This window comes from Zea mays, chromosome 9 (genome assembly GCF_902167145.1).
Source record: "Zea mays cultivar B73 chromosome 9, Zm-B73-REFERENCE-NAM-5.0, whole genome shotgun sequence".
Lineage (NCBI taxonomy): Eukaryota > Viridiplantae > Streptophyta > Magnoliopsida > Poales > Poaceae > Zea > Zea mays.
Window position 1 is genome coordinate 156,238,801 of NC_050104.1, and position 15,056 is coordinate 156,253,856.

At 47.2% G+C, this 15,056-nt stretch overlaps 1 protein-coding gene across 1 annotated transcript; it reads right to left on the reverse strand.

Moving 5' to 3' along the window:
• Positions 1-715: 715 nt before the first annotated feature.
• On the reverse strand, positions 716-3,010 carry LOC100276596 (uncharacterized). Its single transcript, NM_001150346.1, is given in 2 exon segments — positions 716-1,393; positions 2,543-3,010. Coding segments are annotated over 2 exon segments (549 nt in total). The 5' UTR covers positions 2,695-3,010; the 3' UTR covers positions 716-996.
• Positions 3,011-15,056: the final 12,046 nt, after the last annotated feature.

Consider the following 15,056-nt stretch of genomic DNA (forward strand, 5'->3'; position numbering starts at 1 on the left):
ATGGCATTTTTGTATTTATTGATGCTATATTTTAAAAGATATGAATGGTCAATGTTTTGCTTTAAAGACCGTGCCAAAAAATTATATGCTCTAATCAGCGGGACAAAGGGAGTATTAAATATCTATAAATATCAAATTTTAAATAATAGAATAAACAAAAAAATTAGACACTTTGGTTTTGGTTGGTGTCTCTCTTTTGAGTCACAAACTAGTATTAAAGACTCTTCTTTAATACCGATTCGAGCCACGAAGGCATCTCTTTAGTATTGGTTGGAGTCATAAACCGATACTAAAGATTGACATATTTATAGTCTCAATTGTGCTCAGTACTGTGGTAGGTTATCAGTCGGTGCTGATTATTCTTTGTCCAATATTGGCCCATTTACACCACCCAGGCGGAAAGTTAACAGTGAAGGGAAGGGGGGTAAAACCACCGTTGATGAGATCGATTTGTGTATACTGAGTACTGACGCACATAGAGGTGGGCGATGCAGCCGTTGTTTCTGAAAACCTAGCTACCCTAGCCGCCTCTAAAAGTATGTTAAATTTAGTAGTAGTGCAGCTGGCTCACTTGTTATTGTTTATATGCAGAGGTACGGTGTGCGTCTGTTTGTGTTCAAGAAAAAAACGTCTGCATAAATTAATCAGTTAATTGGTTGACGTACTAACAGAGAGTAGTAGATAGGGATCATCGATCAAAGCTGCACATCTCGCATGATCGAACTGCGCGGTAGCAAGCACTACATTATTCCTCATGTACAAGTACAACACGACGCGAGCACCCTGATGCATGGTGATGAATTAACGCCTGAGATGATCAGCACGTAGTACATACGTACACACTGCTCGATCTCCATGCATGCATGGCAGCACCGCAAGAGATGCCGTGTCTACCCCTAGATGTAGCTAAGTAGATATATATACACAAATTAAACGCACGTATATTTAATTTTACACCTAATACACAACACACACGCCCCGGGTACGGCTAGTTAGCTAGCTAGTGATCACCTCTTCCAGGAGCTTGTACCTCCGGACCCTCGGCCTGCCACGCGTAGTAACGCCGGGCGAAGGCGGCGCGTCGTGGTCGGTACGAACGACGCGACTGCCGAGGTCCGACGCCGACCGCCGCAGCAACAGCCTCTGCGCATGCTGCTGCGGCTGCTTCTTGATAGGCTTGCTCAGGTTGGAAGACGCGAAGTCGCCACGAGCGGCAGCCTTGGGTGATGTTCCGCTGCCGATTTTGTCACCGCCGTGAGGAGCCGGGCGCTGGACAACCGCTTTGCCGGCGGATCTCGGCGAGTTAGAAGTAGAAGCCACGCCCCCGTCCGCCCTGAGGCACCAGTTGCAGACGCCGTATGACTCCACCTTCGGGTACCGATCCGTGCAGTATCTGGGTACCCGACCACGTACATACATACGTTCGTGAACAGCAGAATGTTAACACAGACGACAGATGATCTCATAATACGTTATTGCATGCAAATTATGAGGTGTCAACACGTACATTCACACTAATTAAGACCCGCAGATAATAAACAGTGCCGCTGTTGGATTCGGGTCAAATAAAGTCGAGCGAGTGCATTAGGCCCTGTGTTCGTTTGACAATTTGGTGACAGCACGCTGTTCCAGATTATAATTCGTTCTAACATTTTCACAGAGTTAAAGTATCTCAAGTTTAATTAAAATTATAGAAAAAAATTATAAACATTTATGCCATCAAATCTTTGTACTATAAAATTTTAATTGATAAAAAAATCTAATAATATATATTTGATATCACAATTATTATTATTTTATTATATAATTTTGTTGAACTTACCGATGCTTGAACCCTTTTTATTTAAAAGGTTTAAATGACTATAATTTATGAGTACAAGGACGTGCGACGTACGGAAAAGGATGGGAGACAGAGATCAGATGAAGTAGCAGTACAGTGAGTACACAGACGATGATATTTTCTGACGTACGGGGGGAGGGATTGAGGGAATAGCTAGCGCTGATGAGCAGTTTGTGCAGGCGGTTCACGTGTTGTCCTGGAAAAAAGGCTGTGCAGGTTAACATCAACTCATGAACTATCAGTTCGATCGTGTGGTGGGCATTTCCAGATTCAAAGAAGCTAGATCGTGTGGTCGTCGTTCTTCAAGATTATATTCCAAATTCAACAGTTTTTTTTTTAAATCTTTGAGAATGTGCAGGAGAACCACGCATTTTTGCACTCATGGGAGTAATTTCTAAAACTGTCAGGAATAGTGCTTGGGCTAAGAAAGCCAAAGCAGCTAGCGCACGTATCTGTCCCCGATTCGATTCACAAATAAAAGCGCCCAAATAAAGTGATTAAACCCCCGATGCGCACGATCACAAGCAGATATAGATGGGGATTTTTTTTAAATATATTCATAAGTAGCGTAATCGACGCTACTGCGAGTGCAGATCGAATTAGGGATCGGCCGCAGGTACGGACACGAACGACGACGACGACGACGCGCACTAAGGTAAAAAAAGAACTGATTATAGGGTGGATGGATATGGATGCACGTACGTGTGCTGGGAGCGGACGGAGCAGGCGGAGCAGCGGAAGAGCTCGGGCAGGAGGCCGCGGTCGCCGCACATGCAGCAGACGGCGGCACCTGGCGGCGAGCCGCGCCCGCCGGCAGTGGGGCCTGGCGGAGACGACGCCTTGCCGCTCCCCATGAAGCAATCGATCGAGTTCTCTCAGGAGACGGGTGCGTGGGGCATCCGTAGGTGCCGCGTGCTGTCGAATCGGCCGGATCCAACCCACAGCGGCACAGCCACAGGGCTGCGTCTCGATCGGTCGCTGCTGGCTGCTTGATTCCTCGTCGTCGATCCTGGTCCTGGATAGGTGATGAGAAGGTGGTGGTGCCAAACTTGCGGGGTGGATGTCCTGGGGAGGGTGGCTGGACGCTGGAGGCAGCAACTAAAAAGGTGGTGGTGGTGGTGCCTGACTGATGCGGGGTCTTCTCCAGTCCTCACACATCGCAAGGCGTAGGTAGATCTTGCGGAAGCTGCCCTCTTTTTGTCGTCCTCTTGCTGTGACATTTTTATTCACTACTTGGATTTTGCATTCTACCCCTTGAGCTTTCGTAGTTTTACTTCTAAATATTTGCTCTCGGAGCATGATAATTTTTGTCCAGAATAATTAACTAACAGCCAAAGACCCAAGTGTTCAGAACGGAGGGTCGTATGTATGAATATAAAAAATTACCTCGAATAAAAATTAAATCGATAGTCTTCCCAAGAACAAATAAGACGTCCTTGTGAGTGGCAAACCCGTGGATAGGACGGCATCGAGGGCCAAACCCTTTTTTCTCTCAGGAATAATTACAGCTGGGTGGATGGACAACGTTGGACGGCTGGGCCAACGTGGGCCGGCCTTCACGTTGCGAGAAGTCACCGTCCCTCCACTGACGCGCAGGGCCCAGATGGCAAGGCCCGCCTGTCAGATCCACGTGGTGCCGTGCGGTGAGAGGAGGTGGTCGACTTTGCTGGCTACACGCTGTCCGGTGGGCCTAATGCTAACGAAGTACGCTGGGGCAGTGGTAACGAGAAGTAGAGAGAATAATAGAATCAAGGAGTACATAATGCTTTTGGATCATGAGTAAAACTCACATTGAACTTCAAAAGAAAAATATGCTTGTAATCATCATTCGTAAAAACCCCTTTAGGAAAAAATCAATGATGAAGCATATAGCTTAGTTGATATTACCTCATTAAAAACTTTGGATGAGAAAACCTTAACAAGGCAAAACTCATACAAAGAAAAGAGTGTAATATGATGGATCAAAACAGGTCAAATATCATGGAGAATTACTTCCCCTGATCCTTGCAAGCATTTAAGTCTTCTCATACCAATCACATCAACACATTTCTGAAAATGTTGAGTATGGTGGAGATTTTGTGAATAGATCAGCAAGATTATCACAAGACTTTGTTTGCAAGATGTTTATATCTCCATTTTCCTGAAGTCATGGGGATAAAACAATTTAGGAGCAATATGTTTATTAATGTTGCTCCTGATATAACCTGTTTCCATCTGAACAACACAAGCTCAATTATCCTTATGGATAATGGTCGGTGAATCAGTTGAATCATGGTACGATATTGTTCTCCAATGGACCTCTAGCCCAAAGAACAATAATATGTCTATAGCCATCATCTCAAAAACCCCGTGGGGAAAATAAATGATGAGACATATAACTCAGACTAATATTTCTCCAAGATAATCTTGCCAGAAAATCTGAGAAATCAACATATCAGCTGAGTCTCCTTAAAAACCCAGTGGGAAAAATAAGGAGAGTAGTCATACTCTATTATTGATCCATTTGAACTCTAGGGAGATAAACTCATATCCTAGTTCAAATACAATAATAGCTATGTCATAATGTATCATCCTCGAAAACCTCTACGGAAAAAATAGATGATACGACATAGGCCTTGTGTTGATGTTGTCTCGTTAAAAACTTTGAATGAGAAACCCAAGCAGGGAAAAACTCATGCGAAGAAAAGAGTACAACATGATGTATAAACAAGTTCTTTCGATCAAGAGGAAACTCCCCCTGATCTTTGCAAATCACTAAGTCATCCTATACCTGCTCTCAAACACATTTAAAATGTGGAGTAAGGTAGAGACTTAGTTCGTAACTTGTTTTTCATCTAAACAACACAAAGTAATATTATCTTTATAGATAATAAGGTCAGTGATAGAAAATCATGACCACCACATACCCTCAGTATGTAGTATATCATTATGTGTGTAAGTGACCATTAATCTCTGTTGATCGACATATATCAAACAGTAGGTCCAACTTACCAGAAGTATGTCATTGATCTTGTACCTGGGGATCTTCTATAGATATCCAAGATCAGTATATCCAAACATAAGGAGAGCATGAGTACACCTGGAGATCATAACTCGATCTCATGTGCTGTTAGCTAGCAAGTCTTTGCAAAGCAATATCCGGCCGGATGCTCTTGCAAGATACAATAGCACATCTCATGATCAGAAAGAATCAAATAACAATGATTCTCTCATATTGAATTTCTTCAATATATGTTGGATATAGACAATTTTGTATCCAAGATACTCAAGATATTTTACTTTGAATTGAAAATCTCTTTCAATTCATATCCTCTATCTCGAACTCCGTCGATAAGTAATGTATGTTTAAAATATGCTGCACATATTTACACTGAACATACCATTCTATGTGTATCCTTTCAGAAGGAAGAATTCACTAGGTCGAATGTACCATATTTGACCAGGATGCTCTAAGTCACAAAGACCTTCCAAGCATTACAAATTTGTGATTGGTGATTATGTATTTGGAATCCTTCAAGACTCCATAAATACCATAATCCCGTGACCACATATACACATGTTGTCACTACATCTATCAACTGCACAGATAGATAATTTACTGCCCATAATATTGTATCGAAATTTTACTACTCACAGTAGAAGAGAATTTATAGCATTAAAATAATGCTTGGGTTTGCGTATAAACCCAGTTGCTACTAGCCATGCTTTCTCACCACCTCATTGTTTCCAAGTCCATGAAAACAAACTTGTATCCACAGTAAGATACCTTGAAGTGAAAATAAGTTAACACTTCTTTCCGGTGAGCAAGGCTATCTCTGCAACATTGTATCACTCAACAAGATCCAGTTTGAGCATACTCATGCTTTGCTATGGCCATAGACTTTTGGATCACTTGGAGCGCATATACAATTGCTGAGATGTATGTGTCGACACTCGTAGCTTTTAAATAACACAATTCTCCAGTTGACATGAAGTCATTTTTTATATACCCTTATGATTCCTCGTGAAATCCCAAAACGAGAATCAAGGGCTTCCGATAACCTAGCCTCATCAGTGCGCACTGAGCTAGGTTGTGAATGACTTCCATTCACAGGATAATCAATATCCTTTAGGTGTCCACCAACACCATGTTGGTTACCAACAAATAGATGGTCTGCATTTACTATCTCAGAAGGTCTAGCCTTCATTAGCTTGCAAGCATCTTAATCCTAGGATTTGTGACCATACTTCTCCCCCTCTTATTTACAACATCATTGTAATAGGGAGTTTAGTGGTGTTCCATTTAACCACTCTTTCTGGCACTTCCACATAGGATTAATTTGAGTGACACCTCATAGTAAATGCATAAGGCAGTCAATTTGCAACTTCTTGCAAATCATTCGAACCCAAAGGTTCAGTTTTAGTACGTGATCCTGAGCCTGAATGCTTACTGCATTCATTATAATTTCCTGGCATTCTTTTTGGTACTCGAAATCTCCCCCTAATGCCTAGAAAAGTGAAGCGTCCCGATCCTTTGGGACTCAAATGTGAAACAATTACTAGTCCCAGGAGGCTAGTAAACACATTCCTTACTTCAAATAGTACAGAGTTTAGATAAATTTATTACAATACCGGGGTACAAGCTCGAGAGAGAGCCAAATAGAGAAGCGTAGTAGGAAAAACACTAGCCCAAGCCACAGGCAGAACTGGGTGCAGACACAGCCCACTTAGTCAAGCATAGCAGAAAAGAAGTCCTCGGCTGCTGAAAAACATAAATAAATCTGGGTGAATACACTAGGTATTCCGCAAGCCCACCCCGCTCCCGTAGAGAGAAAGAGACCTATGATGTACATGCTCAATTTGGTGGAGTTGTAGTCACTCATCATTTTCTTAGAGAGAGGCAGTTACTTGAAGGTTTTCCCATGGTATTATAAGTAACCAAAAACTCAACCACCACTGAGCTTCCCGCTCCAGTGGCTTTATTTCTTTTTCAAAACCCATTTAAACACACCTTTCCTTTGATAAGAACTTAGAGAAAAAGTTCTAATTGCCATACCATACCAGACTCATCCATACCAGTGGACACGGACTATTCGAATAGGTTTCAACTCTGCGCAGAGGGGTACACTTTACCCACTAGCCCGGTTTCTGCGATCTCACCGTCGCGAGACCCGAATGCCGGATCTCTTTCCTTACTCGTGCATCCTAACCTTAACGGTTATCCGGAAGGAGTCAGGCCACCACCATGCCCAAACCGGACAAAACTTTCCCCCTCCTTATCCTCCCGGTGCTCCCCAGCCTTCTTAACCCTGGGGTCGGACCACACGAGTTCGGATTGAGTGACTGCCCACACAGTCTCGAGTGGTTGTACGACAAAGGAGTACAGGTAGTGAAAATGACAAACCGGTCCTTACATGAGGGGACAATCCTTCTGCTCACGCCTAAACCAGCTGAGCCAACACCTTAGGCCCTCCCCTAAACCAGGGAGTCCCTGATCATCCCACTCCCAGGGTGATGAGGGTGAGCACCCTTCATCGCAAAACTTTTCAAGAAGAGACTTTTTTAGGGGAAACACTTTGCCCTTCCTTCCAAACCATATTATGTATCCAGAAAGTATATGCTAATGCGGGCCATCTCTCACTCACAATGCAATATTCCCCCGTGATTCCCGGCCTAGGTAGTAGTAGAGAGAATAGGTAATTTATGCATCAAGGGAAGGATGGACTTGCCTTCGTCGAAGCTTTCCTGGCACAGAAGACCTACTTCTGGAAGTTCGGGCTCTGGTCCCTCTTCCGGGGCTATGGGTTCCGGATCAACGATCCCCGCTTCTTCTAGGAAAACAGGCAATAAAACAATACATCAACAGGGATTTACAAATTATAGTGTGTCATTTTCTAACATCATTGTTGTATGAGATCTTTTAGAAATTATTTGGATAATTTTTGGTGCATAAAATATTGAAGAATACTAATTAAATGGGAAAAAGGGGGTGAAAAGAAAAAGAGAAGGGAATCCCTCTTATCTGGGCCGGGGGCATGAATTTTGGCCCACCCCGGGCGCGAGCGCGCGATGAGGCGCTTTCGGCCCAGCGGCGGCCCACGAGCGGGGAGAACGGCGCGGCCGTGGGGGGGTGACGGCGTCGCATAGGGCCCACTTGCCAGCGAGAGGGGGGTGGAGAAGGAACGACGTTACGGTTGACGGGGGGGGGGGGTGAACCGGCCGTCCGCGGGGAGGACTCAGCCGCCGGTGGGCTCGGCGGCGGTTCGCCGCCGGTGGCCCGGTTCTTGGGCAATGTGTAGGCGCCTTAGCATGGGGAGGGGATGGCGGACCTAGAGGTGGGCTTAATTTGGTCAGAGGAGGTCGGGAGGGGGCTGCCCGCGGGGAGGTGGCGGAGCTTCGCGGCGGGGTTGCCGTCGGTGAGCTCTGGGCGAGCAATCGGGGTGGGGGAGTGGTGTATTGCGTTTGCGGCAAGGTGAGGAAGCTGCTAGTCTAACTCAATCGCTTGCTGGGCTAACAGAGAGGGAGAGAGAAGAGGGGGAGGGACTCACCGGAGAGGGGGAAGACGACGGCGCTTCGCGAATTGGGCTCGGGCGAGGGGAGGAGGGTAGTGGTCGAGGCTGGTGCGAGGAAGAAGGGGCTCGGGGCGAGCTTTTTATAGGCGCGCGGGGGCGAGGGGAGCGGTGGAGCTCCCTGACTCCGGCGAGCTTCCCGGTGCCGCCATTAATGGCGCACAGCGCCGCCGAGGGGACGCTACGGCGGGGCGGTACTGGCGAGGACGCTGATCAAGGGGAGGAGGACGGAGCGGTGCCAAACTTTTCTGTGCGGCGAGGAGACGGCGGTGAAGAGACGGCGGTGAAGGACGGCGGTGAAGGGACGGCGGGGCGTCGTATGCGGGGAGGATGACGAAGCGGCTGACCGGTGGGGCCGGTCTGCCAGTGGAAGCGAGCGCGTGAGAGAGAGCGGCTGGCAGGTGGGGCTGGCTTGTCAGTGAGAGGGCGGCGGAGTGCGGAGTGGGCTGGCGCGCGCGCGGAGGCAGGCCGGGAGTGGGCCGAAAGAGGAGGAGCGCGGGCGCGCGAGGGGGGGGGGGGAGTCGCGGGTTTGGGCCGAGAGTCGGCCCAACAGGGGGAGGAGGAGGCTTTTCTCTTTTTCTTTTTACTTTCTAATTCCTATTTCCCATTTTGTATCTTTTTCTTTGGAACAAATTATTTTTGTAGATACTCTAGGTGTTTAGAAAATAGAATCTAAGTGAGGTGCTTTTGTGATCAAACAAAATGTATGCATATGATGAAGGAAAATTTAGGGGAGGATTTTAGAATTAGAGGATGAAGGGAGGGGTAAAAGATGGATTAGGGTTTCAAACCTAGATTAGGATTTTTGGGATGCTACAAACCTACCCCACTTAAAGGAATCTCGCCCTCGAGATTCAGACGGGGCTCAAGAAAAGGTAAGGGTATTCCTTCCTCAGAGAGTCCTCACTTTCCCAGGTGGCTTCCTCTTCCCCATCTCTGCTCCACTGAACCTTACAGAGCTTCACTTTTGAATTGCGGGTTCTTCTGACTGCTGAGTCGAGAATCTTCACTGGCTTTTCCCGGTACTGGAGATCTTTTTGAATCTGAATTGCTTCTGCCTCGATACGGGTTTCTGGTACTTTTAGACATTTGCGGAGTTGAGACACATGGAACACATTGTGAATATCTGACATGGATTCTGGTAGCTCAAGACGGTATGCCACAGGTCCTATTCGGGAAATGACAGGGTAAGGACCAACGAAACGGGGTGCTAGCTTTCCTTTCATCTGGAACCTTTTGACACCACGCATCGGGGAAACCTTGAGATAAACAAAATCTCCTTCCTCAAATCTGAGCTCCCGTCGCCTATTGTCTGCGTAACTCTTCTGTCGACTCTGAGCTTCAAGTAACCTTCTGTGGATCAAAGCAACTTTTTCTTCGGCTTCTTTAACAAAGTCGGGTCCTTCTAGTGTTCTTTCCCCTACATTGGACCACATTAGGGGACTCTGGCATTTTCTTCCATACAGTGCTTCGAATGGTGACATTTTGATGCTGGCCTGATGGCTGTTGTTGTATGAGAATTCGGCGTACGGTAAACTAGACTCCCAATCTCTGTCGAAAGCCAATACGCAGGCTCTGAGTAAATCTTCAAGGACCTTGTTGACTCTTTCTGTTTGACCATCTGACTGGGGGTGATAAGCAGTGCTGAAATCTAGCTTGGTGCCCATTGCTTGCTGAAGGCCCTTCTAAAATTTTGAGGTGAACTGCGTTCCTCTATCTGATACTATCTTTCGTGGGATGCCATGTAGCCTGACTATCTCTTTAAGGTATAAGCGGGCAAGGGCTGCTCCTCCAAAAGTGGTCTTTACTGGAATGAAATGGGCCACCTTGGTGAGACGATCGATGATTACCCATATGGAGTCATTTCCTCTTTGTGATCTGGGCAGTCCGGTGACGAAATCCATGCCTATTTCTTCCCACTTCCATTCGGGTATTGGGAGGGGTTGAAGCAGGCCTGCAGGCTTCTGATGTTCGGCCTTTGTTCGCTGGCAGGTGTCACATCGGGCCACATACTGTGCTATTTCCCTCTTCATTCCTTTCCACCAATATCTGGTCTTAAGGTCTAAGTACATCTTGGTGGTCCCTGGGTGGATAGAGTAAGCTGAGTTGTGGGCTTCATCGAGCAGGGTTTCTCGTGTTTCTCCCATTGGCACGCACAGGCGATCCTTGAACCAGAGGGCTCCTTGATTATCTGTCCTGAGGTCCGGAAGTTGCTCCTTTCGTGCTCTTTCTATCAGCTTGGTTGTTTCTGTGTCCAGGCGTTGGGCCTTGCATATGAGATCTTCTAGATTTGGCTTGACTTCCAGGCTACCGTTGTCTCCCAGACATGCATTTAGCTGAGCTGATTCTTTCTTCCAATCTTCCAAAGAGTTTGCTCCTTTAACCCCGAAGGGTTTTCTGCTGAGGGCGTCTGCTACCACGTTGGCCTTTCCGGGGTGGTAGTGGATTTCGAGGTCATAATCTTTGATCAATTCGAGCCACCTTCTTTGACGGAGGTTGAGGTCCGGTTGCGTGAAGATGTACTTTAGACTCTTGTGATCAGTGAAGATGTGGCATTTGTTTCCAATCAGATAATGCCTCCAAATTTTTAGGGCGTGCACTATGGCTGCCAATTCCAGATCGTGGGTAGGATAGTTCTGCTCGTGCGGCTTGAGCAAACGGGATGCATAAGCAATGACTTTCTCATTTTGCATTAAGACACACCCTAAGCCTTGCTTGGAAGCATCACAAAAGATGACGAAATCCTGGTGTATGCCTGGTAGGGTCAGGACTGGTGCAGTTGTAAGTTTCTCCTTGATGATTTGGAAACTTTCTTCACATTTGGGAGTCCATACAAACTTATTGTCCTTTTTGAGAAGTTCCGTCATGGGCTTTGCTATGCTGGAGAATCCCTTGATAAAGCGGCGATAATACCCTGCCATTCCCAGAAAGCTTCGAACTTCACTGACGTTGGATGGTTGCTCCCAATTTGAAACAGCTTCTACCTTAGATGGGTCCACTTCTATCCCTTCAGCAGTCAAGATATGCCCTAGGAAGGCTATCTTTTCTAACCAGAACTCACACTTGCTGAGCTTAGCATAAAGTTGATGTGCTCTGAGTCTTCCGAGGACGGTTCGAAGGTGCTGCTCATGGTCCTTGCGACTCTTGGAATAGATGAGGATGTCGTCGATAAAAACCACGACAAACTTATCCAATTCTTCCATAAATACCTTATTCATGAGGTTCATGAAAAAGGCGGGTGCGTTGGTTAGTCCAAATGGCATCACTGTGAATTCATATTGCCCGTATCTGGTGACGAATGCAGTTTTCTGAATGTCTGCTTCCTTAATCCTGAGTTGGTGATACCCTGACCGGAGGTCTATCTTGGAGAAGTACTTGGCTCCTTGCAGTTGGTCGAATAGGTCATCGATCCGGGGAAGAGGGTACTTATTCTTGATTGTAACCTCGTTCAAGGATCGATAATCAATACACATCCTCATACTCCCATCCTTTTTGGTAACGAAAAGAACGGGTGCTCCCTAGGGAGACGAACTGGGACAGATGTACCCTTTTTGTTGTAGTTTCGAAATCTGAAGCTTCAATTCTGCCAACTCAGTGGGGGCCATGCGGTATGGTCTCTTTGCGATGGGTGCGGTGCCGGGAATGAGATCTATATAGAACTCTACTCCTCTTTCCGGTGGCATCCCGGGCAACTCTTCTGGGAATACATCTTCAAACTCCTTGATTACAGACATGCTTTCTACTGCCAGATTAAATATCATTGGATCATTTGCGGGCGGTTGGGCTTGACAGGAAACTGCCTTTCCTTGGTGATCTATGAGAAGAACAGTCTTGCTTGCGCAGCTGATAACACCCTTGTGCCTAGCTAGCCAATCCATTCCTAGAATTACATCAATTCCCTGGGATGGTAAGATGGTTAAGTCTGCCAGGAACACTACCCCACTTAAAAGAATTCTAACTTGGGAACACCTGAGTTTGCACAGGAGGTCTGATCCCAGGGTTCGGGTGACCAAGGGGATAGCTAGAGGTGTAGAGGGTATGCCATGCTTTTCCACAAACTTAGCGGCTATAAATGAATGGGATGCTCCTGAATCAAAAAGCACAGAAGCGGGAGTAAATTCAACTAGGAACTCACCGAGCACTACTCCCGGGGCTTGCTGGGCTTCCTGAGCGTCGACGTGGTTGACCCGGGCCCTGCCCTGGTACTGAGCCCTGCTCTGCTGGCTGCTGGAAGGAAACGCCTTGGGGGTGGGTGCTGATGGAACCTTGGGGCCATTCACCGAGTTGGAGTAGGTTGGTCCTGGTGCCTTCAACTGGGGGCAGTTGTTCTTGAAGTGATTGGGGTCCCCGCAGTGCCAACAGGCGTTTGCTGGCGGCTGGTTGCTTGCAACGGAGAGTGCCTGATGGGAGCTCTGACTCTGTTGACTGTAGCGCGATGGAGAGGGTCCAGATTGTTTATGGAAGCTTGGACCCCTGGGTGGGAGCCCAAAGGGTCGAGCTCTCTGGTGACGTTCTTGCTGTTGTGCTCGGAGGACCTGGAACTTTCTCTTGATGTGCCCCTTTTCTTCCTCTTTTGCTCTTTCCACTTGAATAGCTTTGTTGGAAAGGTGAGAGAAGTTGTGAAAGTCCTGGCTGGCGAGGATGGTCTTAAGCTCGGGTTTTAACCCTCTTAGAAAACGAGCCATCTTTCTGGCCTCGGTGCTGACATCCTCGGGCGCGTAGCGGGCCAACTCTGTGAACTTGTGCACATATTCACTGACTGTTCTTCCGCCTTGGGTTAGCTCCCGGAACTCATCCTCCTTGAGTTGAACTATCCCCTGGGGTACGTGGTGCTCACGGAAGGCTGCTTCAAATTCTGCCCATGTAGCGTCTCTGATGGCTTCACTGAAAGTGTCCCACCATGCTAAAGCCATTCCTGAAAGCTGATGAGCTGCCAGCTGAATACGTTGATTCTCAGGACAAGCGATGGCGTCCAACTTCCTCTTGATTGTGCGAAGCCAGTCATCTGCATCGAGGGGATTGCTGGACCCCGCGAACGTGGGCGGCTTTAGTCTCAGGAATTCTCCCATCCTGTCCTGGGGCCTTCCACCGCCTGGGCGCTGGTTCTCCAGACTTCGAGTGAGGACTTCAATGAGTCTGGTTTGATTGGCCAGAATTTGGGCTAGGTCTAGTGGTAGTTCTGGAGGTGCGGGGAGGTGGGTCTCACCCCCTTCTCCGCCAGCCTCTCCCTCAGCTCCTAGAGGAAGTCTTGCTCCAATCCCGGAGGCGGTAGGCGTGGTTCTATCCGAAGCCATCTGCCATGGGAAGAGAGTCGCTATTATGCAAATGCCATTTGTTTTTAACTAGTTATTTTATTCATTACATCAAGCCATTACATTACATAGCATACCACTACCACAAGGTTTATCACACACGAGTGCTACCTAAGGTACCCCCGAACTCTTTCTCTAAAGTGTCCCCAAATTCCTTGAGAAGGTCATCAAGGCTGGCCAGGGACATGTCCTCGGTGTCGGACTGGTTCCTGGGAGGGTTTTCTTCCTGCCGCTCAGTCTGACATCCTTGGCTTTTGGTCTTCTTGCGGATTTTCCTTGCGGGGGCGAGCTTCTTCAGTACCTTGTCGTAGTCCATTTTGAGGGTGCGGTAGGCTTCACGGGTGTTGGCCTCTTCGCCTTCAGCTAACGAGAGGCTCTCTTGGAGGGACGCTTTTTCTTCTGAAAGTTCCCTGACTTTCTGCTCCAGGCTTTCCACCTGGGAGGTTAGGGAGGTGCAGTGGAGGGCGAGGTCATCATATTGGTTATCAAGGGTATGAAGGTATCCAGCCATGTAGACAATGGTGGGATCATTCTCAATAGGATCTCCTCCTGATAGGGCCTGAAGTCTTTTCCTCCAGGTGGGGGTATTCTTGTTGCTGGGTGGAAAGTAGCGAAGAGGGGTTTCAATGATTACTTTGTTGTAGTTCTGGCATAGCTGTCGGAGGGCTTTTCGGGCGACATTTTGGCAAGCATCTAGGAAATGGACTCCGGTAAAAGTGACTTGGAAGGAACGTTGGTTGGGATAGCTTTGGCTTTCCCCCAGGTAGACTGCCATAGAGCATCTTATCATTCCGCCCTCGAAATGTTCCGTCCAGACGTATTCCGGCTTCTTGCGGATTCCCATGCGGAGCGACAGCTTCGCAAGAGGCGGGGGAACCCTTCCACTTCTGAGCAGTAGGATGACTTAATGGCCAGAGTGTCTTCCATCTGGAATAGGAAAAGAAGGGTCTTGTTAAAACCGGGGAAGGGAAGAGAAAACTTTTCCTGAGGTAAGGGGTATTTTCTTTCTAAGGTAAGTTTTAGGGTCAGGGCTGCGACCTACGGCCAATCCTATGGGCTCCGATACCACCTGAAGCGTCCCGATCCTTTGGGACTCAAATGTGAAACAATTACTAGTCCCAAGAGGCTAGTAAACACATTCCTTACTTCAAATAGTACAGAGTTTAGATAAATTTATTACAATACCGGGGTACAAGCTCGAGAGAGAGCCAAATAGAGAAGCGTAGTAGGAAAAACACTAGCCCAAGCCACAGGCAGAACTGGGTGCAGACACAGCCCACTTAGTCAAGCATAGCAGAAAAGAAGTCCTCGGCTGCTGAAAAACATAAATAAATCTGGGTGAATACACTAGGTATT